The 22,958-nt window shown below is 50.9% G+C and overlaps 1 protein-coding gene across 1 annotated transcript in view; it reads right to left on the bottom strand.

Annotated features, from left to right (window-relative positions):
• Nucleotides 1–21,342, bottom strand: part of UBE2J1 (ubiquitin conjugating enzyme E2 J1) — a 69,869-nt gene extending 48,527 nt beyond the window's left edge. Inside the window, exon 1 of the mRNA XM_069726369.1 lies at nucleotides 21,217–21,342. Coding sequence (XP_069582470.1) covers nucleotides 21,217–21,247 — 31 coding nt within the window. The 5' untranslated portion in view covers nucleotides 21,248–21,342. The remainder of the gene's footprint in view (nucleotides 1–21,216) is intronic.
• Nucleotides 21,343–22,958: the final 1,616 nt, after the last annotated feature.

The raw sequence follows: 22,958 nt of genomic DNA, 5'->3' as shown, positions 1-22,958 counted from the left end.
TTCAGGACAGGAAACCAGGAGAACAGCAAGGAGCGGCAGACACTGTTAGTAGGCCCCAAACCAACTAGTACGCCAAATGCAGTTGTTCCATTTAACCACTATTTAACAAGAGCCTGAAGATAGAAGCTCAGGAAAGGCAACCTGGAGAACACCTTGGAGTGGAACACACCATCTCTCTACACCCCATACCCAATTTGTAGGCCTAATGCAGTGTAGTTTCCAACAACTACTAAACGAGAGCATTAAGATCGAAGCAATGGCGAGGAAACCTGGGGAACACCTTGGAGTGGAACACACCATCTCTGTACACCCCATACCCATTTTGTAGGCCTAATGCAGTGTAGTTTCCAACAACTACTAAACGAGAGCCTGAAGATAGAAGCTCAGGAAAGGCAACCTGGAGAACACCTTGGAGTGGAACACACCATCTCTCTACACCCCATACCTATTTTGTAGGCCTAATGCAGTGTAGTTTTCTACAACTACTAAACGAGAGTCGGAAGACCGAAGCAATGTGGACGAAACCTGGGGAACACCTTGGGGCGGCAGACACCGTTAGTAGGCCCTACCAAAGTTGTACCCCCAATGCAGTTTTAAAATACCTAGAGGCTGAAAACAAGACTATTGACGCTCAGCTTTTTTGAAAGGAACACAGCTGAATTGAGTGGCGCAGACAGACACAGGTAGTAGGCCTTAAACCAAAAATGTGGCTCACTGCAGCTTAAAAAAGGTTACAGGGGTACACAGGCAGCATTGCTCTGGGCAGTGGAGGACAATTTCAATAGTGGACCGCAGACAGACTTTGTACGCCTACTATTAAAAAAAGGATGCTCTATGCAATAAAAAATAGGTTCCAGGGGTACACGGGCAGCAGTGGTCTGGTCAGTGTAGGAGTAGTAGAAAGAAGGGACCGCAGACAGGCTTCGAAGGCCTAACATAACAAAATAGGGCTGTTGGCAATTTAAAATTGGTTCCAGGGGTACACGGGCAGCAGTAGAATGGTCAGTGGAGGCCTTGTGGAAGGAGGGACCGCAGACAGGCTTCGAAGGCCTAACATAAAAAAAATTGGGCTGTAGGCAATTTAAAATTGGTTCCAGGGGTACACGGGCAGCAGTAGAATGGTCAGTGGAGGCCTAGTGGAAGGAGGGACCGCAGACAGGCTTCGAAGGCCTAACATAAAAAAATTGGGCTGTAGGCAATTTAAAATTGGTTCCAGGGGTACACGGGCAGCAATGGTCTGGTCAGTGTAGTAGTAGTAGAAAGAAGGGACCGCAGACAGGCTTCGAAGGCATAACATAACAAAATAGGGCTGTTGGCAATTTAAAATTGGTTCCAGGGGTACACGGGCAGCAGTAGAATGGTCAGTGGAGGCCTAGTGGAAGGAGGGACCGCAGACAGGCTTCGAAGGCCTAACATAAAAAAATTGGGCTGTAGGCAATTTAAAATTGGTTCCAGGGGTACACGGGCAGCAGTGGTCTGGTCAGTGGAGGTCTAGTGGAAGGAGGGACCGCAGACAGGCTTCGAAGGCCTAACATAATAAAATTGGACAGGCTGTAGGCACTTTATAATTGGTTCCAGGAGTACACAGGCAGCAGTAGACAGGTCAGTGTAGTAGTAGTTGAAAGAACGGGCCGCAGACAGGCTTCGAAGGCTTAACATAATAAAATGGGCTGGCTGTAGGCAATTTAAAATTGGTTCCAGGGGTAGACGGGCAGCAGTGGTCTGGTCAGCGGAGGCCGATTGTAATGAGTGTCTGCCAGTTAGTAGTCCAAAACAATAAATAAATGTGAATGTCTCGCATTAAAACAAAACGAAAACACTAAAGGGTGCAATCATTAGGTTCAGGGGTGGGATCCTCTGCGTAGTTTCAGACCTACTAATTTAGCGCAAAGTATTTACTGTGGTAAATAGAGGACACTGCCCCTGACTATGTTAAGTACCATCATACATGTCAACACAATGGTTTTGTCAGTGGCAGGAATGGAAGGATGTCAGCGCATAGACTAAACATTGGTGGAAGTGTGAGAGATAACTGTGGAAGTGGTAGAGCAATGTTTGACCTGGGGTTGGGTGAACTCTTGTGGCCGGCGGTACAGGCCCAGGGCCCCTCATGTTACAACAGTGTGTCTGACGTTGGGTGCGCACCACCACCGCCAGAGACACTTTATTGTACTAAGAGGGGCCCAGTGGCAGTGCCATCGACCAAAAGCGGGCACACCCACCTCTTCAGACAAACAGCACTCTCACGGGTGCTTGCGCCAAGTCGCGATACCACGGCCCCGTGTGGGGAGTTTGGCCATTTAGGGAGGTGTAAACATGTCGTATGCTGGACAATCAGCTGCAGCAAATTAGACATTCGAAAAGTAATTCACAGTAGTCCACAGGCAAGAGCTTTTCATAGGAAAGCTAGGTGTCTGCCGGGCAAGGTGGAGCAAAAGAATTCGAAATCCAGTTGTGGTTCATTTTAGTGAATGTTAGATCATCAACATTTTGGGTAGCCAGACGAGTCCTTTTTTCGGTTAATATTGAACCTGCAGCACTGAATACTCTTTCTGATAGGACACTAGCTGCCGGGCAAGCAAGCTCCTGCAATGCATATTCTGCCAATTCTGGCCAGGTGTCTAATTTTGATGCCCAGTAATCAAATGGGAATGACGGTTGAGGGAGAACATCGATAAGGGATGAAAAATAGTTAGTAACCATACTGGACAAATGTTGTCTCCTGTCACTTTCAATTGATGCAGCAGTACCTGTCCTGTCTGTGGTCATAGCAAAATCACTCCACAACCTGGTCAGAAAACCCCTCTGTCCAACGCCACTTCTGATGTGTGCACCCCTAACACTCCTGGTCTGCTGCCCCCTGGAGCTCGTGTGAGAACGATCACGGGCGCTGTGTGCTGGGAATGCCTGAAGCAAACGGTCAACAAGAGTTGATTGTTTGGTTGCTAATATTAGTTCCAAGTTCTCATGTGGCATAATATTTTGCAATTTGCCTTTATAGCGTGGATCAAGGAGGCAGGCCAACCAGTAATCGTCATCGTTCATTATTTTAGTAATGCGTGTGTCCCTTTTGAGGATACGTAAGGCATAATCCGCCATGTGGGCCAAAGTTCCAGTTGTCAAAACTGCGGTTGTGATTGGTTGAGGGGCAGTTTCAGGCAAATCTACGTCACTTGTGTCCCTCAAAAAACCAGAACCCGGCCTTGCCACGCAACCAATTTCCAGTGCCCCCGGGAAAGCTTCCTCATTAAAAATATACTCATCCCCATCATCCTCCTCGTCCTCCACCTCCTCTTCGCCCGCTACCTCGTCCTGTACACTGCCCTGACCAGACAATGGCTGACTGTCATCAAGGCTTTCCTCTTCCTCTGGTGCAGACGCCTGATCCTTTATGTGCGTCAAACTTTGCATCAGCAGACACATTAGGGGGATGCTCATGCTTATTATGGCGTTGTCTGCACTAACCAGCCGTGTGCATTCCTCAAAACACTGAAGGACTTGACACATGTCTTGTATCTTCGACCACTGCACACCTGACAACTCCATGTCTGCCATCCTACTGCCTGCCCGTGTATGTGTATCCTCCCACAAAAACATAACAGCCCGCCTCTGTTGGCACAGTCTCTGAAGCATGTGCAGTGTTGAGTTCCACCTTGTTGCAACGTCTATGATTAGGCGATGCTGGGGAAGGTTCAAAGACCGCTGATAGGTCTGCATACGGCTGGAGTGTACAGGCGAACGTCGGATATGTGAGCAAAGTCCACGCACTTTGAGGAGCAGGTCGGAGAACCCAGGATAAGTTTTCAATAAGCACTGCACCACCAGGTTTAAGGTGTGAGCCAGGCAAGGAATGTGTTTCAGTTGGGAAAGGGAGATGGCAGCCATGAAATTCCTTCCGTTATCACTCACTACCTTGCCTGCCTCAAGATCTACTGTGCCCAGGCACGACTGCGTTTCTTGTTGCAAGAACTCAGACAGAACTTCCGCGGTGTGTCTGTTGTCGCCCAAACACTTCATAGCCAATACAGCCTGCTGACGCTTGCCAGTAGCTGGCCCATAATGGGACAACTGGTGTGCAACAGTGTCAGCTGCCGATGGAGTGGTTGGCCGACTGCGGTCTGTGGAAGAGCTGTCGCTTCTGCAGGAGGACGAGGAGGAGGAGGAGGGGGTGCGAACGCCTACAGCCAACTGTTTCCTAGACCGTGGGCTAGGCACAACTGTCCCGAAATTGATGTCCCCTGTGGACCCTGCATCCACCACATTCACCCAGTGTGCCGTGATGGACACGTAACGTCCCTGGCCATGCCTACTGGTCCATGCATCTGTAGTCAGGTGCACCTTTGTACTCACAGATTGCCTGAGTGCATGGACGATGCGCTGTTTAACATGCTGGTGCAGGGCTGCGATGGCTTTTCTGGAAAAAAAAGTGTCGACTGGGTAGCTCGTAGCGTGGTTCAGCGTACTCCATCAGGGCTTTGAAAGCTTCGCTTTCAACTAACCAGTAGGGCATCATCTCTAACGAGATTAGTCTAGCTATGTGGGCGTTAAAACCCTGTGTACGCGGATGCGAGGATAAATACTTCCTTTTTCTAACCAGAGTCTCATGTAGGGTGAGCTGGACTGGAGAGCTGGAGATCGTGGAACTTGCGGGTGTGCCGGTGGACATGGCAGACTGAGAGACGGTTGGAGACGGTATTGTTTTCGCCGGTGCCCTAGATGCAATATTTCCTCCTACAAAACTGGTGATTCCCTGACCCTGACTGCTTTTGGCTGGCAAAGAAACCTGCACAGATACTGCCGGTGGTGCGGAAAATGGTGGCCTTACAGTGACGGAAGGGATGTTGCGTTGCTGACTAGCTTCATTGGCCGAGGGTGCTACAACCTTAAGGGACGTTTGGTAGTTAGTCCAGGCTTGAAAATGCATGGTGGTTAAATGTCTATGCATGCAACTTGTATTGAGACTTTTCAGATTCTGACCTCTGCTTAAGCTAGTTGAACATTTTTGACAGATGACTTTGCGCTGATCAATTGGATGTTGTTTACAAAAATGCCAGACTGCACTCTTCCTACTAGCATCGGATCCCTTTTCAGGGATTGCAGACTGAGCTTTAACCGGATGGCCACGCTGTCCTCCAACAGGTTTTGGCTTTGACACGCGTTTTGGGCCAGATACGGGCCCGGCAGATGGAACCTGTTGCGATGTTGATGCCTGCTGCGGCCCCTCCTCCACCTCCGCTTCTGAACTACTGCCGCCTGCACCCTGTTCCCCCAATGGCTGCCAATCGGGGTCAACAACTGGGTCATCTATTACCTCCTCTTCTAGCTCGTGTGCAACTTCGTCTGTGTCACCGTGTCGGTCGGTGGTATAGCGTTCGTGACGGGGCAACATAGTCTCATCAGGGTCTGATTGTGGATCAGTACCCTGAGAGGGCAATGTTGTGGTCTGAGTCAAAGGACCAGCATAGTAGTCTGGCTGTGGCTGTGCATCAGTGCACTCCATGTCAGAATCTACTTGTAATGGGCATGGCCTGTTAAGTGTTTCACTTTCTAAGCCAGGGACGGTATGTGTAAAGAGCTCCATGGAGTAACCCGTTGTGTCGCCTGCTGCATCCTTCTCTCTTGTTGTTGTTTTTGCTGAAGAGGACAAGGAAGCGACTTGTCCCTGACCGTGAACATCCACAAGCGACGCGCTGCTTTTACATTTACCAGTTTCAGAAGAGGAGGCAAAAGAGCTAGAGGCTGAGTCTGCAAGGTAAGCCAAAACTTGCTGTTGCTGCTCCGGCTTTAAAAGCGGTTTTCCTACTCCCAGAAAAGAGAGCGTTCGAGGCCTTGTGTAGCCAGACGACAAACCTGGCTCCACAGCTCCAGACTTAGGTGGAATATTTTTTTTCCCACGACCACCTGATGCTCCACTACCACTACCATCATTACCAGCTGACAATGAACGCCCACGGCCACGACCTCTTGCACCAGACTTCCTCATTGTTTTAAAAACTTAACCAAAGTAACTTTATTTGTTGCTGTCAAACAACTTACACGGTGACCTATAACTTCAGTATGATTTCAATATCCCTTTACAGGTTGGTGAGACCACAAGGAAAATCAGGCACAATGTTACACACTCTGTTTTCTGTGGCACAAAATCACAGAGATGCCACACACGCAGGACTGTCACTCAAGCACAAATGTCAATATTAATCTCCCACTGTTTTATTTATTTTATTTTTTTTTTTTCAGGGAGACTTTATAAACAAAATAAAATAAAAAAATTTTAAAAGGAAGAATTTAGAAACCAAATAAAATAAAATGATTTTTTCAGGGACAATTTAGAAACCAAATAAAAAAAACAAAAAAGGCTTTCTATGGCCCACTGAGTGAGAGATGGCACACACAGGAGTCAGGAGTGGCACACAAGCCCAGAGGCCAATATTTTTCTCCCACTGATTGATGTAGTGATTTTTTCAGGTAGATTTTGGAACCCAAATCAAGCAAAAAAATAAATAGGCTTTCTATGGCCCACAATTTGAGAGAGAGAGAGAGAGAGAGAGAGAGAGAGAGAGAGAGAGAGACTGGCACACAAGCAGAAAGGGCAATATTAATCTCCCACCTATTTTTTTTTCTTTTTTTCAGGAAGAATTTAGAAACCAAATAAAATAAAATGATTTTTTCAAGGACAATTTAGAAACCAAATTAAAAAAAAAAAAAAAAAAAAAAAGGCTTTCTATGCCCCACTGAGTGAGAGATGGCACACACAGGAGTCAGGAGTGGCACACAAGCCCAGAGGCCAATATTTATCTCCCACTGATTGATGTAGTGATTTTTTCAGGTAGATTTTAGAACCCAAATCAAGCAAAAAAAATAAATAGCCTTTCTATGGCCCACTGAGTGAGAGATGGCACACACAGGGATGGCACTCTAGCAGAAATGCCAATCTTAATCTCCCACAAAAAAAAAAAAAAAACAGGGACTGTCCTACAATTACTATCTCCCTGCAGTAATCTCAGCCCGGTATGGCAGGCAGCAATAAGGAGTGGACTGATGCACAAATTAAATAAAAAGTGTGGACAAACAAACAAGATAGCTGTGCAGAAAGGAAGGAACAACAGGATTTGTGCTTTGAAAAAAGCAGTTGGTTTGCACAGCGGCGTACACACAGCAATGCAGCTATCAGGGAGCCTTCTAGGGCAGCCCAATGAGCTACAGCGCTGAGGGAAAAAAAAAATGTAGCTTCCACTGTCCCTGCACACCGAAGGTGGTGTTGGGCAGTGGAAATCGCTACAGCACAAGCGGTTTGGTGGTTAATGGACCCTGCCTTACACTATCCCTGCTTCTGACGAAGCGGCAGCAACCTCTCCCTAAGCTCAGATCAGCAGCAGTAAGATGGCGGTCGGCGGGAACGCCCCTTTATAGCCCCTGTGACGCAATGCCCTTCTCTAAGGGGACCAGGACCTATGTCATCACGCTGCCCACACTCTGCGTTCACCTTCATTGGCTGAGAAATGGCGCTTTTCGCGTCATTGAAACGCGACTTTGGCGCGAAAGTCGCGTACGGCATGGCCGACCACGCACAGGGGTCGGATCGGGTTTCATGAAACCCGACTTTGCCAAAAGTCGGCGACTTTTGAAAATGAACGACCCGTTTCGCTCAACCCTAGTAACCACTGCTATATGTTAGGCCAGTCTCACACATCCAGATAATTCCGGTACCGGAAAAATCGGTACCGGAATTATCCGTGTCCCGGTGCATTTCTGTGGCACATCAGTGTGGCACACGTGTGCCGCCCGTGTGCCCACTGGGTACCACACGCACCGTGCGGGAGACAGCGCTAAAGTTTAGCGCTGTCCCCTGCATCTGGTGCTGAAGCCGCGATTCATATCTTCCCTGCAGCAGCGTTTGCTGTAGAGAAGATATGAATAATCGTGTTTAAAATATTAAAAAGCTCCATGTGCCCACTCCCCTCCCTCCCCCTGTGCGCCTCCCCCTTCCTCCCCCCCCCCCCCCCCGCTGTTTATTAAAATACTCACCCGGCTCCCTCGCTGGCTGGCGCTGCTTCCTGTCCTGGCCGCACCTTCTACTGTATGAGCGGTCACGTGGGGCCGCTCATTTACAGTAATGAATATGCGGCTCCACCCCTATGGGAGGTGGAGCCGCGTATTCATGATTGTAGTGGGCGGCCCCACGTGACCGCTCATACAATAGAAGGTGCGGCCAGGACAGGAAGCAGCGCCAGCCAGCGAGGGAGCCGGGTGAGTATTTTAATAACCGCAAGGGGGGGGGGGGGGGGACGCTGCACAGGGAAGACCTTAATCGCGGCTTCAGCACCAGTGGGGGGGACAGCGCTTACAGTAGCGCTGTTTCCTGCACGGCACACGGACAACGTCCGTGTGCAGTACGTGTTTTACACGGACCCATTGACTTTAATGGGTTCGTGTAATCCGTGCGCTCCCACGAACACTGACATGTCTCCGTGTTTGGCACACGGAGACACGGTCCGCAAAAAATCAATGACATCTGTACAGATGCATTCATTTAACTGTGTCTACGTGTGTCAGTGGCTCCGGTACGTGAGGAAACTGTCACCTCACGTACCGGAACCACTGACATGTGAAACCGGCCTTACTGATAGTGATGAGCGAACGTGCTGGGATAAGGGGTTACCTGCACCTGCTCAGGTGCTAACCGGGTGTCTTCATCGTGCTTGCAAAATATGTTCTAGTCCCGGCGGCTGCATGTCTCACCGCAGCTCGACAGCCGCAACACACGCAGAGATCGTCTAACAAACACGAAATCTCTCCATGTGTTGAGGATGTCGGACAGCCGCGAGACATAAAGCTGCGGGGACTCACACATATTTTGCAAGCAAGATGAAGACACCCAATTAGCACCTGAGCGTGCTCAGACAACACTAGATATTGGCCTAAAATCAACAACTGACCCCTTCTTGACAAGTCAGTGCCCTGTTGGCAAAAAGTCATGGTTAATCTAAGATGGATACAAGTATTCCCACCCTTTATGCAACCATTGTAAATGTCACTTTTTCTTTTTCCTGTACTATAGTGACATTTCTCAGTCACATGTATGAATAAACTGACAACTGGGCGTTACCATTCCCACCATCAGTAGAGAGCATAACTAGACATAGCACAGACTGGACAGTGTCAGAATGTAGGCCATTCCAATACAAGTAACACCTCAGTTGTTAGAAGAAATAAGAGGAACAGCATAAAGCAGAGATCTAAGAAAAGATGCTCCAGAATTGAGAGCTTCTGGGCTTTTATTTATATAATTGCCTTAAATTGTCTGTCATCCACTTCCGTCTGGACATCCTCGAATCCCACAATCCACCTCGCCGCACCGGACGTACGCCGATCGCCATATTGGAATACCCAAGTGATGGGTATTCCAATATGGCACCCGCTGGTGGTACCAGGCCCTTGCGCAGTACCACCATCAGGTCATTGCCGGACCTTCTGGGTCGTCGGGAGAGGGGGAGTAGCAGCTGTCCAGCATACTCACCTGCTCCCGGCGTATCTCTGCATGTCCCTGCTTCTCTGGCGCCAGCAGCTTCTTCCTGTGTTCAGCGGTACAATGTGACCGCTGAACATAGGAAGAAGCTGCCGGCTCCCAGAGACCATCTGTCTGTGAGATGCAGGGACCGTGCCGGGAGCAAGTGAGTATAACGAGGGAGGGTGAGTATTCCGATATTCACCTGTCCCCACTCCGTCTTCCGCGTCCTCTGGCTGTGACGTTCAGGTCAGAGGGCGCGATGACGTGTTTAGTGTGCGCACCACCCTCTGCCTGAACAGTCACTTCAGAGGACGCGGAAGACGAAGCGGCGCCCGGCGGTGGAACGGGGACAGGTGAATATCGCAAGTGTCGGTGTCCCCGCCTGCTCAGGACAAGAGGTGAGTATGTCATTTTTTTTTTTATCGCAGCAGCAGCATAAGGGGCACATGTTTCTATGGAGCATCTTATGGGGCCATAAGCAACCATTATGCAGCATTATATGGGCCACATTGTCTATGGAGCATCTTATGGGGTCATAATCATTATTATTATTTATTTGTATAGCACCATTAATTCCATGGTGCTGTACATGAGAAAGGGGTTACATACAGAGTTATAGATATCGTTTACAGTAAACAGGTTTACAGTGACAGACTGGTAGAGGGAAGAGGACCCAGTCCTTGCGGACTTACATTCTATGGGATAGTGGGGAAGAGGCAGAAGGTAGGGCTCTGGCGATGGCGAGGCGGCGGCTCTGGCGAGGCGGCGGCTCTGGCGATGGCGAAGCGGCGGCTCTGGCGATAGCGAAGCGGCAGAATGGTTTTTGCAGGCTGTAGGCTTTCTTGAAGAGATGGGTTTTCAGGTTCCATCTGAAGGATCCAAGGGTGGTGGATAGTCGGATGTGTTGAGGCATGGAATTCCAGAGGATGGGGGATATTCGGCAGAAATCTTGGAGGCGGTTGTGTGAGGAACGAATAAGTGTGGAGGAGAGTAGGAGGTCTTGGGAGGATCTGAGATTACGTGAGGGAAGATATTGGGAGATTAGTTCAGAGATATAGGGAGGGGACAGGTTGTGGATGGCTTTGTAGATCAGTGTTAGTAGTTTGAACTGGATTCGTTGGGGAATTGGGAGCCAGTGGAGGGATTTGCAGAGGGGAAAAGCAGGGGAGTAGCGAGGAGAGAGGTGGATTAGCCGGGCAGCAGAGTTGAGGACAGACTGGAGTGGTGCAAGAGAGTTAGCGGGGAGGCCACAGAGGAGGGTGTTGCAGTAGTTGAGGCGGGAGATGATGAGGGCATGCACAAGAGTTTTGGTAGATTGTGGGCTGAGGAAGGATCGGATTCTGGTGATATTTTTGAGTTGGAGGCGACAGGAGGTGGCAAGAGTTTGGACGTGCGGTTTGAAGGACAGGGCAGAGTCGAGAGTTACCCGAGGCAGCGGATTTCAGGTGCGGGAGAGAGAGTGATGCCATTTACCATAATAGATAGGTCAGATAGGGAGGATACGTGAGATGGGGGAAAGATGATGAGTTCGGTTTTGTCTACATTGAGTTTTAGGAAGCGAGAGGTGAAGAAGGAGGATATGGCTGACAGACACTTTGGGATTCTGGACAGCAGAGAGGTGACATCTGGGCCAGAGAGGTAGATCTGAGCGTCGTCCGCATACAGGTGGTACTGGAAGCCATGGGACTTTATAAGTTGTCCTAGGCCAAGGGTATAGATGGAAAAAAGTAGGGGCCCTAGGACAGAGCCTTGAGGGACTCCAACAGAGAGAGGGCGGGATGAGGAGGTGGTGTGGGAGTGGGAAACGCTAAATGTGCGGTCGGAAAGGTATGAGGCAATCCAGGACAGGGCAAGGTCTTTGATGCCAAGGGAAGAAAGAATCTGTCGCTGTAGGCAGTGATCGACTGTGTCGAAAGCAGAGGACAGGTCAAGAAGGAGGAGGATGGAGAACTGTCTTGTTAGCTTTGGCTGTGAGTTTTCGGCGGAGTGGTGGGGGCGGAAGCCAGATTGGAGGTTGTCAAGGAGAGAGTTAGATGAGAGGTGGGAGGAAATTTGAGCATGGACATGCTGCTCAAGGAATTTTGAAGCAAACAGGAGCAGTGATATGGGGCGGTAGCTGGGCATAGCAGTTGGGTCAAGGTTATTTTTTTTGAGGATGGGTGTGATGGTGGCATGTTTGAAGGCAGAGGGGAAGGTACCAGAAGATAGCGATAGATTGAAGAGGTGGGTTAGGGCTGGAATGAGCATGTTAGTGAGGTTGGGGAGCAGGTGGGAGGGGATGGGGTCAAGTGCACAGGTGGTGAGGTGCGATTTGGAAAAGAGGCGAGTAAGCTCTCCTTCAGTGATGTTGGAGAGGGAGGTTATTAGGGAAGGGCAGAGGTCTGGTATATGGAGTGGTTGGGGTCGTGGAACAGTTAGGAGTTGCCTTGTTTGGTCGATCTTGTTTTTGAAGTAGGTGGCAAAGTCCTCGGAAGAGATGAGGGGAGTTGGAGGTGGCAGTGGTGGGTGGAGGAGGGAGGTAAACATGCTGAATAGTTGTTTTGGGCTGTAGGATAGTGAAGATACAAGGTTAGTGAAATAAATCTGTTTAGCGGAGGTGAGGGCTAATTTGAAGTCAAATGTAGCTTGTTTGAAAGCAGTGAAGTCATCTGGCAGGCGTGTTTTCTTCCAACGCCGTTCCCCAACCATGGATGCTTGTCGAAGTTTTTTTGTGAGATTGTTATGCCAAGGTTGCCTATTGGTTCGTCGCACTGTGCCATGCATGAAAGGGGCGACTGAGTCTCTGGCTGATGTGAGGGTGGAGTTATAGAAAGCAGTGGCGCTGTCCATGTCGTGTAGTGAAGATATGGAGGACAGGGGTAGGAGAGAGTCTGAGAGTCTGTGAATGTCGAGATGTGCGAGGTTTCTGCAAGGATGTGGTAATGGCTGGACATGGGGGGCAGGTGAGGAGGACAAGGATGAGAAGGTGAGTAGATGGTGGTCAGATAGGGGGAAGGGAGAGGTTGTGAGATTAGATAAGGAACAAAGGCGGGTGAAGATGAGGTCTAGTGTATGTTCGTCTGTGTGGGTGGCTGTGAAGGACCACTGAGTGAGTTCAAAGGATGAAGTAAGGGCCAGTAGCTTGGAGGCTACTGGCTGGCGGGTGTCAGTAGGGATATTAAAGTCACCCATGATGATGGTGGGGATGTCAGCAGAGAGAAAGTGAAGTAGCCAGGTGGAGAATTGGTCGATGAAGGCAGTGGCTGAGCCCGATGGTCGGTATATGACAGCCATTTGGAGATTGGAGGGAGCGTAGATACGGACAGAGTAAACCTCGAAAGAAGGGAGGATAAGGGAGGGTGGGGGTTGGATAGGGTTGAAGGAACAGTTTTTAGAAAGAAGGATACCCACTCCTCCACCATGTCTGTTGCCAAAGCGAGGAGTGTGGGTAAATTGGAGGCCACCGTAGCTCAGTGCTGCAGGCGAGGCCGTGTCAGGGGGCGTCAGCCAGGTGTCAGTGAGTGTCAGGAAGGAAAGGTTGCGGTAAGTAAAGAGATCGTGGATCACGTGGAGCTTGTTGCATATAGAGCGGGCATTCCAAAGTGCCCCAGAGAGAGGAAGCAGGGGGGTGGGGGTCAGTGGCACAGATTTTAAGTGTGAGGGGTTGCGATAGTTTCTCATAGTGTGAGAAGGATAGGGGTGAGGATTAGTGATGAATGAGGCGGGCAGGATTGGGGGATGTGTCGCCAGCAGTGAGAATAAGCAGAGAAAGAAGCAGGTGGGTGAAGGAGAGTGATTGGCTTTTATTATATTTTGGTGGTAGAGGTCTGAGGTTAGAGAGCAGGTCTGCAGATGAAGCGAGATAGGGGGGGGGGGGTAAGAGAGAAGGGGAGATAGTTATGTGGTTATGTAATCAACCTTTATGCAGCATTGTATGGGGCACATTTTCTATGGAGCATCTTATGGGGCCATAATCAACTTTTATGCAGCATTACATGGGACTTGGGGACAAGAGAATCTCAGTGCTGCAAAGCCTGCCCCCAACGGGACATCACCACCCTCCCGATGCAATAGCATCGGACCTCCATCTAGTTACAGATAAATACAAAAGCGGCCATGACAAGAGAGGCGATTGGCCAGTGTAAATTTGCATTAAAGAGGTCTTAATAGTCATGTGACTTGCTTATTTCCAAGGAGATTTTAATTAGCCAGCATGAATAATGGCAGGGCTAGATGTGGTGTTCCCCGTGTGGCCATGATGTGGTTCAAAACAGCAGTAGCTTGATCTGATTTTGCTGGGGACCCAGCTTTGAAGGTGAAACAGTTGTCACCCAACTGGCCTTATGTTAAAGCAGTGGCAAAACTTGCCCCCCAATGCTACAAGAGAGAAAATCAACATGTTGTAGAGGTCAACTTTGAAGCATCAATCGATTCACTCAGCGGATTTTTTGTGTTTGGAAAATGCACTGCGTTTACGACAAGTGTGACCATACCCAACGCTCCACTATGGTTCTTCAGTAACACCAAAGTTCATTCAAGGACATACAACTAGTCAGAAATATTTCTTTATATAATTAGTAGTATCTGATCAGCTGAAAAGGCAGACGATTCAGGCAGGTCAAAGATGCCAGAAGTGAGCCAAGGAATCCTATATGTGCACATTAGTGTAGAAGTGATCACCAGGCACGTAAGCAACGGTCAACATTATTTATCTAGTAGAGCTGCTGTTATTTCCCACACATCAGTGCCAGACACGAACTTCACAAACACTTCCATTACTGAAAATATGTTCCATTACCTATTGCAGAAGTTGTTTTATTGCCATTTTCCTATTCTATATAAACAAATGAGAGAAAAAAACTCCCTAAAAACAAATACTCTATGAAGCAGAGAAAGACCCAAATGATTACCATGTGCACACATAATGGGGCTGATTTACTAAGCTGCACACACCAGAAATCTGACTTAGGCCCGGGTCAAACTTGCCACTGCAATGCCTGAAACTCACGCGAGTCTCTCGCCTCAATACCCGGCACTGCAGCCGGCAGCGTTCACATTGAAATACATGCAGCCGCACACTCTGATCCTGAGTGCCGGTGGCAGTGCCGGGTATTGAGGCGAGAGACTCGCATTGCAGTTGCAAGTGTGACCCGGCCTTAGGCCTCATTCAGGTGTCAGGGGTTTCTTTTTTCTAATAAGTAAAAAATAGTCCAAGTGTCAGGAGTGTTTTTTATTTGGTCACTTTTTACCATCAGAGTTTGGTCAGAATTCCATCAGATTTCCTAGTATGAAAAAAAGAAAACCTGATGGAAGTTTGTTAAGATTCTCCCGATCATTCTGAAAAACAGAACATGTGAACAGCCCTATAGACTATAATCTGTACAAAGTCCATCTGTGAAAAACATTGAAAGAACTTGGACATGAAAAGATGACATCTCAACAATGCCATATATTGTTTGTGGGGGGGAAGCTTTCCATGCCTTTCACCATAAGTTGGACCTCATTTATTAAGCAGTTAGACCTAGAAATCTGGCAACGTTTGAAGCATCACAACACTTTTCCACAACTTGAAATAGAAAAAATGTACTACTTATAGCGGTTTCCCACAAGCTCTGCCGACTATTCAGAAAATTTGCAAACCTTAGTGGGAGAGAACATAGTCGATCACGTTATGACAAATTCATCAAAATTTACATTCAAAACGTGGCATAAACTAAAACTGAAATATACGCAAGCCCTGACGCTGGAAAATGGAAGCTAAAAGATGTGCCCGATTTATTAAGAGGGGCACGCCTCTCAGTAAGTTTGTTGTATATCACTGCAGCACACCCTCGATCATGACTGGTGTACAGAACCACAGTGTTGGTCAATCAGACCCAATGTGTTGAGAAAAGTTAGACATGCGCAGCAAGAGGGTATGGTCTAGCATTGCGACAGAGAAGGGGTATGTTCTAAATCTCAATCCCATGCGCCAAAATTGGAACATACCGTAATTTGGCAGAATTTAACAGACCTAAGTAAATCAACTAAATGGTGTAAACTTATATCAGACATTCTAAAGATATACCAAAGTTATCATCCAGGAGACATTGTGACTACAGATGAGCAAACTTGAAGTTAAACGTTCTTTGTACCGAACAGTTAGTGTCCGGGGCTAACGGATTGACATGGACTTCTCCCGCAAATCCGTTGCAATCTTTGGAGTTCCGGGGGAAGTCTGTAAGAGAGAATATTTTCCAGCTCAAACGTTCGGGTCCCCATTGTTTTCAATGGGATTTGCATTCTGATTCAAGTTCGGGTACAGTTCGGCACTCAAATCCAACTTTGAAATAAAGTTTGGGTTAGGTACCAGAACCCAAACTTCCACTCATCTGCTCAACCTCAATTATGATAAAATTGAATTGTAAATTGCTGTGAATATGTTGACGCTTTAGAAATAAAGTTATTTTTTACACTTTGCGCATTTTAAGCCTGTTTATTTTAAGTTTGCACTTAGGCAATAATTTTATCAAATCATTTATTACTGTTAGGCCAAACTCGTATGTCCAATATTCCCAGTCCGAGTATATACTGCAATGTCAGGATACTGACCGGTGGGTGTATATATTTGTAACCAGCAACCATCAGACTACTGGATGGCAAGTATGTGCAATTGAGGTTGCTGCTCAGACTGCTTAGAATCCTGGAAGAACTTACATACTAAATAATTTTTTGTTGCCGAGTCTTTTTATTACATGGATTCTAGGGTCCAGAACTTTGGAGTGAAAGTAGATCCTGGGTGGGATGGTCACTCCTGCATCTAAATTATGGATATAAACAGAAGTAAACATTGCCATTGGTCCTCTAGGTCAGTAGAAGTCAAGCCACCATCTGACATTCATGACAAAAATCTCACTGGTAGGGAACTAAAAGGTAAGGCTGGGTTCACACTGCGTTGTGTGAACCCGTTTAACGGACTACGTTACACCGCAGCATAACGCGGTGTAACATAGTCCGTTAACGCCGCCATTACTGTCAATGGCGAACGCATCGCTAGCGCACGCCCACAATGGGCGTGTGCTAGCGATGTGCCGTCATTGAGTGACGGACCCGAGACGCGGGCTGCAGCGTTTCCGGGTCCGTCACTAGTAGCGCACTGCTAGCGCAGATGGAGCTAGCAGATGCTCCATCTGCGCTAGCGCAGTGCCAAAGTCGACACTTGCGTTTGTGCAGTCCGTTTAACGGATTTGTTGAACGGACTGCACAACGCAAGTGTGAACCTAGCCTTACAGTGCCTCGGCATTTTTCATGTTTTGCTACCTCACAATCTGGAATTTCACTATTTTTTTGAGGATTTGTCTTGGTTCATGTGAAGAACATACGGTACCTACAACTGTAAACATTTGATTTTCTTGTTATTGTGAAACAAACAACAAATAGGACAAAATAACTGAAAACTTCAGTGTGCATAACTATTCACAACCCCCCTAAAGTCTGTACTTTGTAGAGCCTCCTTTGTGGCAATTACAGCTGTAAGTCCCTTTGGATAAGTCCCTATGAGCTTTCCACATCTTGCCACTGGGATTGTTCCCCATTCCTCTAGGCAAAACTGCTCCAGCTCCTTCAAGTTAGATATTTCCTATAGTGAACAGCAATCTTAGAGTATGTGCACACGTTCAGGTTTTTTCGCGTTTTTTCGCGATAAAAACACTATAAAAACTCATTAAAAACGCATACATTATGCATCCCATCATTTAGAATGCATTCTACATGTTTTGTGCACATGATGCATTTTTTTCCGCGAAAAAAACGCATCATAGTAAAAAAAAAAAAGCAGCATGTTCATTAATTTTGCAGAATTTCTGCGTTTTTCCCGCTACTCTATGCATTTGGAAAAAACGCACCAAAAACGCGTCAAAAACGCATGAAAAAATGCAAAAAAGCGCATGCGGATTTCTGGCAGAAATGTCCGTTTTTTGTCAGGAAAATTTCTGCAAGAAATCCTGACGTGTGCACATACGCTAAGTCTGACCACAGATTCTCAATTGGATTAAGATCTGGGCTCTGACTAGGCCACTCCAAAACATTTACACGTTTCCCCTTAAACCACTTGAGAGTTGCTTTAGCAGTATGCTTTTGGTCATTGTCTTGTTGGAAGGTGAGCCTCCGTTCCCGTCTCAAATCATTGAGAAACAGGTTTTGCTCAAGAATGTCCCTGTATTTCGCAAACCATCCATCTTACCCTCGACTCGGATCATTTTCTCGGTCCCAGCTGCCAAAAAACATCCCCACAGCTTGATCCTGTCACCACGTTTCACTGTGGGAATGGTGTTCTTGGGGCGATAAGCTATGTTGACGGTGCCAGACATAGCGTTTACATTGGAGGCCAAAAAGTTCAATTTTTGACTCTTCTGACCACAGCACCTGCCTCTACACATTTGGGGAGTCTCCCGCATGTCTTTTGACAAACTCAAAACAAGGCTTTTTTCTGACCACTCTCCCATAAAGGCCACCATTATGGAGTGTATGGCTTATTGTGGTCGTACCGACACTCTAGTCTCTGCATGGGAACTCTGCAGTTCTGTCAGGGTTACCTTTCGTCTCTGTAGATTGCCTCTCTGATTTATGCCCTCATTGCCTGGGCTAAGAGTTTTGATGGTGGCCCTCTATTGACAGGTTTGTTGTGGTACCATGTTCTTCCAGTTGATAACGGATTTGATGGTGATCCAGGGGATCATCAGAGATTGGGAATTTTTTATTTTATTTTTTTTTTAATAACCCAACCGCAACTTGTATTTCTCAACAACTTTTTCCCTGACTTGTTTGGAGATCTCTTTGGCTTTCATGGTATTGACTGATCAATGGTACCTCTTGCTTAACGATGTTGCGGCCTCTGTGGCCTTTCAGGCTTGCTGCCCACCCCGGGAGAGGCAGGCTCAGCCACACATCCCGGCATTCTCTGGGGAAGCTGGCTCAGCCACACAGCCAGGCATTCCCGAGGGAGGCAGGCTCGGCCACACAGCGCAGCATTCTCAAAGGAGGTGTCACGACTCCCGGGTATTACTGCTGCGGGGAGAGCTGCGTGCAGCAGCAATGGAGCTGAGAGCAGAGCGGCAGGAAACTCACCGGGTAGCAAACAGGACCTGAACCATGTGACAGGGAAGGAGGTGGTCGAGGGTGGCGGCAGACGCCAGGGTGTAGAAGAGATGATATACACTGGAGAATAGTTAAACGTGCCGAGATCAAAACCAAGAGATAAAGAGGTAACCAAGGGGTGAGACAGAGGTATAGTCAGAAAAGGAAGCCAAATGTCAGAAAGCCAGCAGAACAAACAAGCATATGCAAACCGAGCACACACTGAAATGGTCAGACACACAGACTAAACGGAAGTATAGCTGACAGGAAATCCTAGTCTGGAGTGTGTATAAATACCCCTCCCAGATCCAAAGAGAGACAAGCAATATTAACCCTGAGAGCGCAAGACATGAACCATGTCCTATACCATGACAGGAGGCAGGCTCAGCCACACAGCCCAGCACCCCCGAGGGAGGCAGACTCGGCCACACAGTCCGGCATTCCCAAGGGAGGCAGGCTCGGCCACACAGCCTGGTACTCCCAGGGGAGGTAGGCTTGGCCACACAGCCCGGCATTCCCGAGGGAGGCAGGCTTGTCCACATAGCCCGGCACCCCCGAGGAGACAGGCTCGGCACCCCCGGGGGAGGCAGGCTTGGCCACACAGCCCGGCACCCCCGAGGGAGGCAGACTCGGCCACACAGCCCGGCACCCCCGAGGGAGGCAGACTCGGCCACACAGCCCGGCACCCCCGAGGGAGGCAGACTCGGCCACACAGCCCGGCATTCCCAAGGGAGGCAGGCTCGGCCACACAGCCTGGCACTCCCAGGGGAGGCAGGCTTGGCCACACAGCCTGGCACTCCCAGGGGAGGCAGGCTCGGCCACACAGCCCGGCACCCCGGTGGGAGGCAGGCTCAGCCACACAGCCCGACACCCCCGTGGGAGGCAGGCTCGGCCACACAGCCCGACACCCCGGTGGGAGGCAGGCTCGGCCACACAGCCCGACACCCCCGTGGGAGGCAGGCTCGGCCACACAGCCCGACACCCCCGTGGGAGGCAGGCTCGGCCACACAGCCCGACACCCCGGTGGGAGGCAGGCTCGGCCACACAGCCCGACACCCCCGTGGGAGGCAGGCTCAGCCACACAGCCCGGCACCCCGGTGGGAGGCAGGCTCGGCCACACAGCCCGACACCCCCGTGGGAGGCAGGCTCGGCCACACAGCCCGACACCCCGGTGGGAGGCAGGCTCAGCCACACAGCCCGACACCCCCGTGGGAGGCAGGCTCGGCCACACAGCCCGACACCCCGGTGGGAGGCAGGCTCGGCCACACAGCCCGACACCCCGGTGGGAGGCAGGCTCAGCCACACAGCCCGACACCCCGGTGGGAGGCAGGCTCGGCCACACAGCCCAACACCCCCGTGGGAGGCAGACTCAGCCACACAGCCCGACACCCCGGTGGGAGGCAGGCTCAGCCACACAGCCCGACACCCCTGTGGGAGGCAGGCTCAGCCACACAGCCCGGCACCCCGGTGGGAGGCAGGCTCAGCCACACAGCCCGGCACCCCGGTGGGAGGCAGGCTCAGCCACACAGCCCGGCACCCCGGTGGGAGGCAGGCTCGGCCACACAGCCCGACACCCCCGTGGGAGGCAGGTTTGGCCACACAGCCCGACACCCCCGTGGGAGGCAGACTCAGCCACACAGCCCGACACCCCGGTGGGAGGCAGGCTCAGCCACACAGCCCGGCACCCCGGTGGGAGGCAGGCTCGGCCACACAGCCCGACACCCCCGTGGGAGGCAGGTTTGGCCACACAGCCCGACACCCCCGTGGGAGGCAGACTCAGCCACACAGCCCGACACCCCGGTGGGAGGCAGGCTCAGCCACACAGCCCGGCACCCCGGTGGGAGGCAGGCTCGGCCACACAGCCCGACACCCCCGTGGGAGGCAGGTTCGGCCACACAGCCCGACACCCCCGTGGGAGGCAGACTCAGCCACACAGCCCGACACCCCGGTGGGAGGCAGACTCAGCCACACAGCCCGACACCCCGGTGGGAGGCAGACTCAGCCACACAGCCCGACACCCCGGTGGGAGGCAGGCTCGGCCACACAGCCCGGCACCCCGGTGGGAGGCAGGTTCGGTCACACAGCCTAACACACCAGGGGGAGGCCACACCGGCAGGCACCAGAGAAGTAGAATTTTCCATTGTACGGGCTCCTAAAATAAGTAATTGCTCTCGGTCCCTCTGTCCCCGGCCGGTACAGGCAGAAATCCAATACGTCATGTTAGGCTACGTTCACATTAGCGTTGCGCCGCCGTTGCGTCGGCGACGCAGCGGCGACGCGCCCCTATGTTTAACATAGGGGACGCGTGCGTTGTTTTGGTGGCGTTTTTCGCCACGTGCGTCGTTTCCGACGCTAGCGTCGGACGCAAGAAAACGCTACATGTAGCATTTTCTGTGCGTCCGATTTTCGTCAAAAACGACGCACGCGTCGCAAAACGCGCGCGTTTTTACGTGCGTCGCGCGTTGCGTCGCCGACGCAGGGCGGCGCAACGCTAGTGTGAACCTAGCCTTAGAATGGGAACCAAACCGAAAGTAAGCAGGTCACTGGCTGCACAGCGGTAAAGAGGGAAGCAGCGGCACCGAGGACAGTGGGGACAACACCCGCTCCCCCGGTACCTGGGCTCTTCAGGTTGTAGCGCGTCTCCATTCCTGCTGACAGTGGCCTGGTAGCGTCTGGATTGGAGTTGATTTCTTGAGGGTAGAGGCTAAATCCGAGTCGGCTAAGGGACCTCTGCTGACGTCGTGCCCATGTGACCGGAAGGGGCGGCGCTTCTTCCTCCATAGAGCAGACAGAGCAGACATGAGGAAGCTGTGGATGTCATGGCGGGATTTCGAGGATTTTGTGCAAGATTTGGAGTGTTTTGGGTCGTTCTCCATAGTCACAGATCAGGTAAGTGCCTGGGGAGAAAGGAGTGATGTTGCATGGGGCTGCATGTGCATGCTGGAGGGGGTCTGCCTGGGGAGAAAGGGTGATGCTTGCATGGGGCTGCATGTGCATGGGACTGCATGTGCATGCTGGACGGGGGGGTCTGCCTGGGGAGAAGGGGGTAATGTTGCTTGAATGGGGCTGCATGTGTATAGTGGAGGGGGGTCTGCCTGGAGAGAAGGGGGTGATGCTTTCATGGGGCTGCATGTGCATGCTGGAGGGGGGTCTGCCTGGGGAGAAGGGGTGGTGATGTTTGCATGGGGCTGCATGTGCATGCTGGAGGGGGTCTGCCTTGGGGGAAGTGAGTGATGTTGCTTGCATGGGGCTGCATGTGCATGCTGGAGGGGGGCTTGCATGGGACTGCATGTGCATGCTGGAGGGGGTCTGCCTGGGGAGAAGGGGGTGATGTTTGCATGGGGCTGCACGTGCATGCAGGACGGGGGGGGGGGTCTGCCTGGGGAGAAAGGGTGATGCTTGCATGGGGCTGCATGTGCATGGGACTGCATGTGCATGCTGGGCGGGGGGTCTGCCTGGGGAGAAAGGGGTGATGCTTGCGTGGGGCTGCATGTGCATGCTGGGCGGGGGGTCTGCCTGGGGAGAAGGGGGTAATGTTGCTTGCATGGGCCTACATGTGTACAGTGGAGGGGGGTCTGCCTGGAGAGAAGGGGGTGATGCTTTCATGGGGCTGCATGTGCATGCTGGAGGGGGGTCTGCCTGGGGAGAAGGGGTGGTGATGTTTGCATGGGGCTGCATGTGCATACTGGAGGGGGTCTGCCTTGGGGGAAGTGAGTGATGTTGCTTGCATGGGGCTGCATGTGCATGCTGGAGGGGGTCTGCCTGGGGAGAAGGGGGTGATGTTTGCATAGGACTGCACGCTGGAGGGGCCTGCCTGGGGACAGGGGTGATGCTTGCATAGGACTGCACACTGGAGGGGCCTGACTGGGAACAGGGGTGATGCTTGCATGGGACTGCACGCTGGAGGGGCCTGCCTGGGGAAGGGGGTGACATTGCTTGCCTGGGACTGCGTGCTGGAGGGGCCTGCCTGGGGAAGGGAGACTGCATGCTGGGGGTCTCTGTTGGAAGGGGGTCATGTTCCTTGCGAGCGGGGCTGGGTGTCTGTTGGGAAGGGGGGCAGCGTGCTGGGGGTCTCTGGGGAAGAGAGGCTGTGTGCTGGAGTCTCTGTTGGGAAGGGGGTCATGTTGCATGCGTGGGGGATCTGTGTGCAGGGGGGTCTACCTGCTGAGTGGGGCTGATGTTATTTGCATGGGTCTGCATGGTGTGGGGGGCTGTTGTCACATACTGTGCAGGTCAGTGTGTGATGTCACTTGCGGTGGGGGGGGTGTAGGGAAGTATAGTGCTACCTGTGAGGGGGGAACAGGGGAGGGGATGAATGATGATGGAGATCTGAGGGATTGATATTACTTAACATGAG

This window comes from Ranitomeya imitator, chromosome 5 (assembly GCF_032444005.1).
Source record: "Ranitomeya imitator isolate aRanImi1 chromosome 5, aRanImi1.pri, whole genome shotgun sequence".
Classification (NCBI taxonomy): Eukaryota; Metazoa; Chordata; class Amphibia; order Anura; family Dendrobatidae; genus Ranitomeya; species Ranitomeya imitator.
Note: the sequence above shows the minus strand (reverse complement) of the source record. Positions and strands in the feature narration are given on the sequence as shown.